The sequence below is a fragment of the Columba livia genome, chromosome 2 (genome assembly GCF_036013475.1).
Source record: "Columba livia isolate bColLiv1 breed racing homer chromosome 2, bColLiv1.pat.W.v2, whole genome shotgun sequence".
Classification (NCBI taxonomy): domain Eukaryota; kingdom Metazoa; phylum Chordata; class Aves; order Columbiformes; family Columbidae; genus Columba; species Columba livia.
Window position 1 is genome coordinate 44,373,976 of NC_088603.1, and position 11,901 is coordinate 44,385,876.

At 42.0% G+C, this 11,901-nt stretch overlaps 1 protein-coding gene across 2 annotated transcripts in view; it reads right to left on the bottom strand.

The window, feature by feature from the left end:
* The window catches only part of OSBPL10 (oxysterol binding protein like 10), a 121,448-nt gene extending 110,893 nt beyond the window's left edge, over positions 1 to 10,555 (bottom strand). The window contains exon 1 of one of the 2 annotated variants that reach the window (XM_065051614.1): positions 10,162 to 10,555. In XM_065051614.1, the coding sequence (XP_064907686.1) occupies positions 10,162 to 10,466 (305 nt within the window). In that variant the 5' untranslated portion in view covers positions 10,467 to 10,555. The remainder of the gene's footprint in view (positions 1 to 10,161) is intronic. The other variant, XM_065051615.1, reaches the window with a different exon arrangement.
* Positions 10,556 to 11,901: the final 1,346 nt, after the last annotated feature.

An 11,901-nucleotide genomic window follows, 5' to 3' on the forward strand; every position in this document is an offset into this window, starting at 1 on the left:
AAAGCATGTTTAAATTTGCAAACAACAATTACCTCCAAAGATCTTTATGCATTAGGTTGCTGATTTATATATACTTATATATAAGTATATATAAGTATATATAAGTATATATATATATATAAAAACATTGTCCCACAAAAATACAGATCCTCATGGTTTTAACCAAAAATGAAGAAACAATGCTTACCATCTTTAACAGGAAAACAGTTTCATCAACGCATATGCTTGAATTCCCACATAAACAATATTGTGTTTAAAAGGGCAAAGGTAAGTCTGGCACATTAACATGTATCCAGGTGGACACTGTCAGTAGCTTCCTCTGGCTGCTATTCACATCAGCCATCTACTGGCCTGGAATGAGCTCTGCTACAGAAGGTGGTGGAAGAAAGCAAGCAAAACCAGAAAAATCCTTACTATTCTATGCATTCTCCAATTTAGAATACAGTGATTTCTCCTCTACTTCTTATGTGCCACTCTTAATGGTAGTATTAAAATTAATAAGAAAGAGCAAACTAGCTCACTTGTGTTTTCAAGACTTCATTCTGAATTCATGTTATATGATTTCCAGATTTTTTTTTAAGTGGTAAAGGTCTGTCCTTGTGTTGTCTTCAGTTTAGTTTCTACTTACCTTCATCAGTCCTCTTCCAGAGGCTTTAACTCCTTTTCTAAATCTCTCCCACCATTCTATATCTCTTCTTTCATCCCTTGTTCTATTGCCAAACTACCCTTTCCTTGCACTTGCATTGTAAAAATATAGAAGTTTGATACAAGAACCCAACAATCACAAAAGCAAAGACTGTTAATTAGTTAAGATAAAACAAAGGAGACCACAAAACCCATATTGCACCTTATGGTGTGGAAGGCAAATCTTAAACCAAAAAAAAAAAACTCTCTTTCAAGAGCAGGAGCTTCTATAAAAAGCCGACTGTGCTAAGAAAAAAAAATAAAAACCACCTCAGGAGAGGTTTTTGTGTCAGTGCAAAATGCCCAAATGCTTGCAGCAATGAATAATGTTTTGCTTCTCCATCTTGCCTACACTTCAGTATCTTTATCAAGTTCATTGTTCTCCTTCTATCATCATGATAAAGGCAGTATAGAGAAAACTGATACAACTCTTCCTCAGTTCCCCGCCAGCTCCAAAATAATGGCAACAGACAAGACACTGGATATTTCCCCTCTTCTCTTGTTTTGTTTTTTTTTTTCCTTAAATTTTATAAATCTAAGGAAAATAACTGCAGAATGCCGGGTCTTGCCTGCACTAGCTTCAACTATTCGCCTTTTACTGGGATGTTTTCTCCATATCCTAAATTTTGAACTGTAATTTTATCAGAAGGATACTACCAACGAAACTGTTGGGTTTCTCCAAGCATATGGTGAATTATTCAAAATGCTAAGGTTCATCTATACTTGGTGCATTCAGCTCCTTGCCACCAAAATCAGTGGGAAAATTCCCAAACCACAGGAACCTACAATATGCAAACATTTTCAAAAACATAAATGCAACAGCCTAGTTAACTGCATACGCCTCTCAGCCTATTCAATGCTAAAAAAAAATAATGTAACAGCTGATATAGTACATTTTTACACAAACAAAAGATATTTAAAGCAAGATAATTAACACCAATCAGTATGCATTTACTAAAAACAAATTTCCTCCAGAAAACCTGCTAGGGTTCTGGTATCACAAGTTTGCTTCATAATATTAACAGCATTGAAGCAATGTCCTAGTGCAGGCAGCACTGAGTTTTAAGTACAATAAAAGAATGAACAAGACACATTAAATGCATTGGAAAACAGTTAAAAGATGGAGCCAGCCTCAAAATATAAATAAATTAGGATCTCTGAGTGAATGTGTTTCTAACAGGGTTCCTTGGCAATCAGTTCTTGGCTTTGGAGTGTTTAGCAATGACCTAGATGGGGAAAAAAAATTCCATAAAGATTGCTGATGACATAAAAATAAGCTATCATCAGCAAACAACATGTATTCCAATACTGTCAAAATAAAGTCATACATCTAGTAACAAAAAAGTCTTAATTACAAGATAGAGGATTTACCTCAAAATGCATTGACTCATAAAAATTCAGGGTAAGGAAAATCTACTGATTCTTTTGTCCAAGTAATTCTTCCAACTAATAATCAGTTTCCTCAACTATATTTTAAAATTACTGTCTTCTGTAAACCAATGATTCACTACTATTTTTACTCCCTCAAAAACAGGACACACACACACACCATGAGAAAGCCCAAGTGCCACTAAGGATATGCAAAAACATGCTAACTGTGGAGAGAGCATATTGCAGGGAGACAGCTCCCACCGCACTCCTTTTGATCACCTTTGCCATCCAAAAAAAAAAAGAATACTTAAATGCTACTCTTCATTTTCACACTTCAAGCACTCATTTTGGTAGTACTATGCCATATGTTACCAGGTGTCAGGAGAGAACAGTGTAACAAGCACCACAGTGTCGTGCCGCCACTAAGAGCTTAAGCAAAGCAAGTAGGAAGTATAGTAACAAGAGGGTGAGCATGAGGATACTCGCCTGGAGAACCCAGGCAGCACCAGGGAACACAAAGTCTCGGTGTTGCGTGTAATTAGACTAAAAGTTTAACTTGTAAGGCAAAATTAACCACCTAGTTTAAAAATATATATGTAAGTAATAAAGACCTAAAAAGGTTTTGCTATTTTTTTAAGCAGGGAATGTCAAGTTGGAAGAAATGAGATGCATTACCCATGTATTTGATCCCCAGTGCAACCACAACTGAAATTGTACACAGTTCGGGTGCCCATATGTGAAGAAAAACATAGAAATACCAAATAACAATCAGAATTATCATAAATTATTAAAATTACTGAGAGATCTGCCTTGCATCAAGAAAACTCCATTGGTCTAGATATCCCAAATATAGACAAAACCTAGCCTTCCCAAAAATATGGCACGTAGAAATCAAATTTGATAAGAGGTGTCTTCAGTCTCATACACAACCAGAATAATGAGACATAGTGAAAAGCCAAAGGCTGACATCTACTAAGAAAAACAGGTAATTTTTTAAGTAGTGATTAAAGCTGGGAAAATTGTTCCCATAGTTATAATAAAGAATCCTATCGCCGGAAGAAAAATTCTCGGATAGACAACCAAAGAGAAACACAAGCCCAGGTGGACCAGAAACTACAATAAATTCTATGGCTGGTGCTACAAAAGTGGGTATATAAGGGCCTACATTCTTCAACTTTAAATTACCTAGTAATTAAATGTTGTCTCGGAAATAGAAGTACAGTAGCATTTACACAGCATTTACTGAAACATTTGTATATGCAACAGTTAAATAATAAGCAAACTTTGCCTCCCTGGGTTATGTCTCAAAAAGCAATCACACATCTCAGTAAGATATCCACAAAAGCCCACAAGTTTCAAAGCACAGCGCCACGATACTTGAAAATAAAGTTGTGGAAGTGACAACCAAAGAAACAAACTCGGCATTTTCAGTTGAACCAAATTCAATACTTTTTGCTTTATCGGTCATTATAATATATATTTAACAAATATAATAACCAATAGTTATGGCAATTTTTAGCATCCTTTTCACTTAGAAGGTTCAACCTTTTAAATATATCATAAAGAACAAAGTAAGAATACTAGGGGAAGCTAAAGCCCAAATACCTTATTATTAAACCATGGTTTTAAATATAAAATGACCGGGGAAATCTTTTGAATACTTTTCTTATATGCTCATAAAGAGAGTCTAGGCACATTACTTAGTTTAACAACTTACTGTCACTTCTCCTACATGAACAAAATCCATATTCATAAATGGTTGGGTTCTTTTAAATGAGCCAGCAAGCGCATATGTGCTCCCTCTAACCACATTTCTCGTTGCGTTGCTAAGCACAGAAATCACCATTCAAAAAGCTAACAGTAAAATGAGCTAGTAATAACAAAACCCAGATAAGGCTAAGTAAGTGTTTCGGTGTTAGTGCCAACTGCCACTTCTCTTCGCCGTCTGAAAGCGAAGTGTGACATCTGTGTGAGAGGAAGACCACGCTCTATTTTGCCTGTCGCTTCATTCCCTCTGGTACAAGGCTGCTGCTCAGCTCTGAAGTGCACTTGCAAATCCCAAATATAATGCTGAGTGAAAATGTCCCAGTCTCATTTGTTTTAAAGAGATTTCTCCTACATTATTATCAAGCATCTTATGCATTAGAGCAGGGGTGTCAAACTCATTTACACCAGGGGCCACATCAGACTCATGGTTGCATTCAAAGGGCCGAATGTAATTTTAGGACTCTATAAATACAGTGGCCCCAGGTGAAAATGAGTTTGACAGCCCTGCAATAGATTATTAGGCATTATATGAATTTATCCTTTGCATAGGCGTGAGGAGCCATGACACCATGTGACACAAGCAGCTGAGGAACAAAGAACTTCGATCACTTGCCTGGGGACAAGAGAAATGCCCAGGGCAGTTCTCCAACCAGGATCCACATCTCCACAGGGCAAACCAATTCCTTAACCACCAGACCACCCTCTTCAATTTCAGCCTGAAGTTCAAGGTTGTCTTCTTCCGACTGCAAGCAACATGGAAGGGCAGAGAATGATGGCCTTCACAGCCTCCCTCTTGCCTTATTAAAATTCTTCCTACACTGTTTGAATAGCCCTCTCCATTCTCCCAACAGAGCTGGTTTAGAGGCAACAGCAAAAGATATTAAAACTAAACCAGTCTCTGATTAAACAAGTTAGGTTTAATCAACCACTAACTAAACAAAGTGTCTCTTAACTGAAAATTCTGATTTTTTTACAAATAAATTAGGGATACATATTCAAAGAGATTACTTTTTTTTCTTTTACTTTTTTGTTATTGTTTTTTTTTTTTTTTAAAATGACACAATGGAAGCGAGGGAAGGACAGGAGAGGAAAGGGGAAAAAAAGAAGAAAGCTTATATCTGAGTGTGGTTATTTTTGCTACACAGAAAAAAAAAGATCAGTGCTTCTCCTTCTCTGGAGACATTCAAAACCCACCTGGACACATTCCTGTGCAGTCTACGCCAGGTGAATGTGCTTTATCGGGTGGGTTGGACTAGATGATCTCTGGGTCTCTTCCAACCACAACCTTTCCGTGATTAATCCAAAACAGAACTTACTAATAACTGATTTTTTGACCTTTAAATTCCAAGTTCATTTGAAACTAATTACATACATCTTATTTCGATAATATTTGTGCCTCCTGAGTGTTCAGCACAGAAAATACCCTGTTCATTTGATCAACAAAACTAAAACATGTTGGTTTTAAGTAGTAATCTTCCTTTCCATATTGCCTCCTACTATGCTTTCAAAAAGCCCTGAAAATATAAAGTGTTTCTACAACTCCTAACAAATTATAGTCAAGGTTCAAAAATTTAAGGAGCAGATTTCTAATGACAGAAGAAAAAGGTTGCATCTCCATCTCCTTAAAATAGTCTCCCCCTTCCCAAATTCTGCAAGTAAATTCTAGAAGGTACTATAACACTACACAAAGCCCTGTATAAATATGCCAGAAACACACTAAAATGAAAAGATACACAGGGGCGGGGATGGTGTTAATCTGATTCTAGTAAGAACACAAAACACCTCCCACTGCAGCAAACTTCACAAACATTAAATAAGCACATGCCCATTTTCTCCTCAGGTACTGTCTACTGTTAGAATGATGACAGTATAGTTTATTCCATATTTTAAAACAAACAGAAAAACCCCACACAGTTTATTTCTCTAGGATAGTCTTCCCTCCCAAGTTGTATCAGTATACCTATACAACTATAGTCATATAGTTTGTTCAGGAACCATTTACTCATTTTTTTTTTTTACATCGGAAAAGGGCTGCAATTCCTTGCTAGAACAACTTGACTGGTACCACTGAAGAATTAGCAACTACTGGAGGTGTTAACTACCCCAAAGCTCCACAAGATGTGTCAATCCCAAAATTCTGCAAAATACGGGCTAGCTAATTCAGAAGGAGGGAGAGGGGGATTATTATTGAATTTCAAGTATCTTAATCAATTCCTCTTTTACGAGGTCATGATCTATTTCTCCAGAATATATATTATTTTTTTTAAAGAGAATAAAAAACATTACTCGCAGATTTTAGTAGGTACTGTAACACAAAACAGTGTTGAAATGTTCTGTTGACATCCCTCTCATAAGAGCTACAATCAGAGCAGCATCACCTTTGGAAGCCAAAGACGTCAACCCCTCAAGTCACACAGGGAGCTGCTGGTTCTTCTGGCGGTACCATAGCTGTTGTTTGGAACACTAGACATGAGGAAAGGTCTTGCTGTGGTGGCAGCAGTCAGACTGCAACTGTTCTCTGCAACTACACACACAAAGAGGCCGCAGCACTGCACTATGAAGCCCAGGAAAGAGGCTGAGCAGAAAAAAATCCCCAAACTGCCCCAAAGTACACATTACTGTTGACATCCAAGGAGTGCAGCTAACCCCAAAAGAAGTCTGGTGGTGCCCAAGCACAAGTATATCAAGCGCGGTCCAAGCAGACTGGTAACACAATGCATTTCTCAACTGAGAGAGGAAACAGGAATAGGCCAAAGTAATGCTTTAAAAAACACGTGGGCTATAGAATAACTTACATAGAGCAGTTCAGCTCAGAAAAGCAACAACAACCACCAGCTGAGGTTCCGTTTGTTGTTGTTACAAATCCAAATTTAAGCCCCAGCCCAAATGCAGATGATCCAGGGGCTTATAGACGCTTGCAGGACAAAGCCCTAGAAGTACAATCACTAGAAACATTCTCAAGGAAAAAGTGTGGAGGGGGAGGCAGACCACATGTGAATTTCACACTGTCTTGGGAAAACTGAGTTTTTAAGATTTTTTACAACATTTCACCGATCTATTAAAAAACAGGATAGTAATGCCACAAGCAGTTAAGTATTTCATTAACATCAAATTAGCTCATGCAAAACATGTTCTGCATGGCATGAGACAATTCTAGAGACATATCTGTCCATCAAGCTCACAAAACTCCCAGTTAAAATACAAGCTACTACTCTCCCATATACGTAAAACAAGTAAATCCCAATGGAAATGCTTTGTAACAGTACTTCAATTCTGATAACATAATTATTTGTAATTTCATAGCAAATACAGTCTGATGCCCCAATGTCTCAGAACAGACACAAGTGTTTTCATGTCAAAGCATCTGTGTTTCAGATTAAGTTCCATTCTCTGTATTTATATCTGTGTAAATCCACAGAAAGTTTCAGACGTCAGTGGAGATGCTCTCGATGCCCAGGCCCCTTGACATCTTTATCACACAACAAACCACCTCAAAACAACAAAAGAAAAAAAGCGGTGTTTCCTTCTGCTTGTTATAAAGGTGAAGAACCTCATTTATTTCCAAATCAGATTGTTCCTAAACTTGCTAGAGCAGAATAGATTTCTTTAGTAATAGAAAATAAACCCTCACAAGTTCTTCAATTAAGAAATAATGCAGCTCTCCAGCTTGACTGAATATGAGACCTTCAGTTGCTTCAGTTAACACTTGTAAATGCAGTGTTAGCTGCACTATTCATACTCAGTTGCCTCGTCCAATATAAGACTACTTTGCACACACAGTTGTTAAAGGACAACTGATAAAAATGTGACACTGATTTATTATAACTCAAATGACAACTTCCTTAGACTTGCAGAATCTATTCTGCACAGGAAGTGTTGGACAACCTAGGAAAGCCCTTCAACTTCAATACTAAGTGGCATAAGCTGACACAAAACACATTTAAATTATTCAGGCTAATGGATAAGGAGCTTTAAAGAACAACATTCCAAATCCATGATTACTGAACTCTGTCAGTTTTCTTTTTATTTTTCCATTTTACTTATATTCATGCCATCTGGCTGTATTGATCAAGCAGTTAAACAATCTTGTGTTTTTTCAGATGAAGTAAATTCAAAACTAATTTGTATGACCATTCAGTAACACATAAACTCTCAATTGATTTGCAGGTGTCAACTATGAAGTCACTTAGCAAATCTGATAGACGGAGCTCCAATTCACAGAAAACTTACTCCATGACAAATATACAGAAGGCCAAATGGACAATGATGCTCAAACCCATGGATCACTGTTCATTTATTGAACGTTATGATAGGACCAACTTGTATAAACCCCAAGTTTCAACTGTTCTGTTTAGAATTTGTATCAGATTCCTCATGCCCAAAAACTAACACGTAAACTGTCAGAACAAATAACTGAACCAACTGAAGTTATTTAGAGCTCTATGTCATCATAAGCCACTTGCTCAAACAGCCAGACCTACAGAAAATAAAACTGGCAAACGACAAAGTATGATAAACCAACGTCAAAAAAGACTGCTAAAAATAAACAGACATGAATTTCGAAGTGCTGTGGTAGAACTGTTTAAGTGACATTTCTCCTTCCATGATGTTTTCAGGTAAAAGTTTCTTGGACATACAGAGATTATAAATGCTATTACAAGTTGTGAGCCTTGTCAAAGATTTAAGCTGTTCCTAAAGACAACAAACAGGCAATTCTAGACCCAAAGATTTGTAAGTAATGACCTCTATTTTGTAATTTCATCAGATTACAGGAAAGCAACCCTTAAAATTACTCACACTATAAAAAGTTACTGTTTCTACAAAAATATATGGAGGTGTCAGGGAGAAAAGGGCGAGGGTGGGCTTTTAATTTTTAGTCGTGCATTTTAGTTCTACAATTTAAGTATCCAAATGTGTTTATTTGGTTTTTAAACAAAACTACAGGAGGACCGCAAAAATCAATAAACAGATACAAGTCTAACGTAAATCTAGAACAGAATTGCAGTAACCAAGTCACAGTAAAGGGCCTTCCCTATATCTACACTGAACCAGTTCAGTTTTAGGGAGATAAGTGTATATCCAAATCGTACCAGCCATGTTCATTTGTACTCATAGCTGGTGTGCCCTGCTGTGTATGGAGTTAGACCAGCTCCTGACACTTTTCAGGAGGTCCTGCTACAGTACTCTTACCACGGATTTAGCCCCACACGAGTCAGCATCATTGGCATTTGTGCGATTTAAATCTGTCACTTATAAATGCTCTAAAAATACTGTCAGAAAATTGAGGGCCCAGCCATTCCCGTTTTTTTACTGCTTGGGATCACTTAATATAAGCAAGAGCAGGTTTTGGTAGGTTTGGTGGCGTTTTCTTTTCTAAAGGCTTGTGCGGAGGTTTGCAACTAGTCCTGTAAATGTTCTCTCTATAGCACTTGCTTCTCTTCAAAACCATCACTGATGCCTTATATTAAAAAGTCGAGTTTTAGACACACAGCCTCATCCATCCACTAAGAGCACAAAGTTTAATAATGAGAACTAATACACTAATGAGAAATCTCCTGATTTCAACAGTTCCCAACACAGCATTATTAATTCCAGAGTCTGGCTTCAAGTCTGTAAAAAATTTTGCACTGAAACACCAGATTCAAAACCAGACCTTCTCCAGGACTTCATCGGATGCACATCAGCCTGTCCACACCCAACAAACTGCAGGACCAGGGCCTGTCACCGTGTCAACATCAAATAGGACTCGTCAAACAGGAATGACATGGCAAGAAGAGATGTTATTGAATACACAGGTAACTGTTTCCGCTGACCCACCCCTTGCAAAAAAAATACGAGTAATAATCACAAGCGTAGCATTTGTCCCATTTATTTCGGAAGGGTCTGGTTCTTTAGGAATCCAAGAGAACTTCACACAACGAAACTAACGTGGAAGAAAAGGTGCTTCAAAACAGAACACGGCCGGGAGAACGGCGTGGCCAGGGTTAGCCTCCCCTGTCCCCACCCGCACCTACGGCGGCAGCGCTGGGGCCACCGCTCCGGCCGCGCTGCCCGGCCCCCCCGCCCCTTCATTACGCTCAACTCCTCCTTCGGCTGGAAAAACAAACAAGTAGAACAAAATGAAGGAAAATGGGCGCGGAGGAGAAGGGAGCCTGCCCCCGGGCAGGGCTGGCGGCACAGCCCGGCCTACCTGCCCGCGGCGGCCGGGGAGGGGTCGGGCCGGGGCGGCGGCGCCAGCTCCCCGGACACCATCTTGGGGGCGACTGGGGGTGAGGAGCGGCCCCTGAAAGGGAAAGACGCGGCCCCGGAGCGCCGCAGGGGGCCGGCCCGGCGGTTTACCTGCTCTGCCAGCCCTGCAAGAGGTTGGTGTATTTGCTGAGCGTCCCTTCCAGCACCGGCTCCCGCCGCCTGCCGCCGCCACCGGGCGCCTGCGCGCCCCCCGGGCTGGCCGCCGCCGAGCTGGGGCTGCTGCCACCGCCGGCCCCGCCACCTCCATCCAGCCTCCCCGCGGCCGCCGCCCGGCCCGGCAGCCCGCGGCTGGCGGAGGAGGACGAAGGAGACGAGCCCGCCGACGTGGGGCGGCTGCTGCTGCGGCTGCTGCTGTTGCTGCCGCCGCCCTCGCTCACCGGTGCCGCCTTCTCCATGGAGCCCCGCAGCGGACGCTGCGAGCCCTCCCCGGCCGCCGCTGCCGCCCGTGCCCCGGCAAAGCCCTGACTCACAGGCGGCGCGGAGAGGGGCGGCGCCCGAGGGAGAAGGGGCCGGGCCGCGCGGGGAGAGGGAACGGCCGCGCCGCCTCCTCGCGAGTGGCGGAGGGGAGTTGGGCGACGGTTTGTGCCCCGCGGCGTGGCGGACGCCCGCCCATTGCCCCCTGGGCCGCCCCGCCCGAGCCCGGAGCTGGGCGCTGCCCTGGCGGCGGGAACCGGCCACCCCGCGGGAGTCCCGCAGGTCGCTGCTGGTGGGCGGGTGCCACGCACGCAAACAGGGAGACGGAGCGCAGGGGGAAAGGCATGACACACACACGGGCTGTGTGGTGCAGCGAGGCGGCACACGGGAGTGCCCGCGCACCCCGACACGAGCACGCGTGCCGTGAGATGACCCCAAAGAGCGCCCAGCACACGATGTGCGGGCCGGACGTGCAGAACCAGACACACGCAGACTGGTGACACTGGGACAGGACGCCCTGCCTGCAAACTGCCAGGTGCCCCTGCGTGTGCCAAGGAGAGGACAGCCCAGCTCGCAGCGGAGGGCAAACAGCCCTGGCAGGGCTCCCACGCACGCCACATGACACACATGCAAGGGGCAAGAAAAGCAGCGGCTGTGTGCAGTGTGTACAGACGGAGACACCACCGGGGAGGAGAATGCCCAGGCTATAAAGCATGTGAGTGACACTGACAGAAGCTATGCCCAGCAGAGCACAAAGCATAGCACCAGAGAGGAGATTTCTCGGTACAGGCTGATGCACATCACTGCCTGTCACCACAGAGCGTGACACCAAGGAGACAACTCTCCGTGGTATAGTACACCAGCAGCACCAAGCAGTGCCTGCACACAGAGATAAATCAAGATGTAGGTGGTGTGCCCAGCACAACAGTCTCGCCCAACACACGCCATGTACTGCTGCCCATAATGTATATATCAGCACGCCACATCAGCCATACAATTAATCCAGACTTTAAAAAAAATATTATTGCTGGTTAAGTAATGTCTCCTGAAACCTGTAACCTCAAAATCACTGTGAAAAAAGCTAAGCAGGTCCTTGTACAGTCAGCTCAGTACAAAGCTATGCACACCTTCAAATAATTTCTGTGTCCATCCATGCTATGTTAGCTAAGTGCCTCAGTTTTGTTACAATATGTATCTTCACAGCATCCCAAAGATGTAGTTATTCTTGTAATTTCATAATTGGAGAGCTGAAATACAGAGAAGCTCAGAGAGCCTATAACAAAATGTGAACTGAGCTTAGCTCCTGCACTTTAACCCCATGCAAAGTTTTACAGTATGTGTACTACAGAATTTTTGAGTGTACTGTGTATTATGTCCCCCCTGTGTTCTGCACCTCAGAGGATACCCAAATCATCC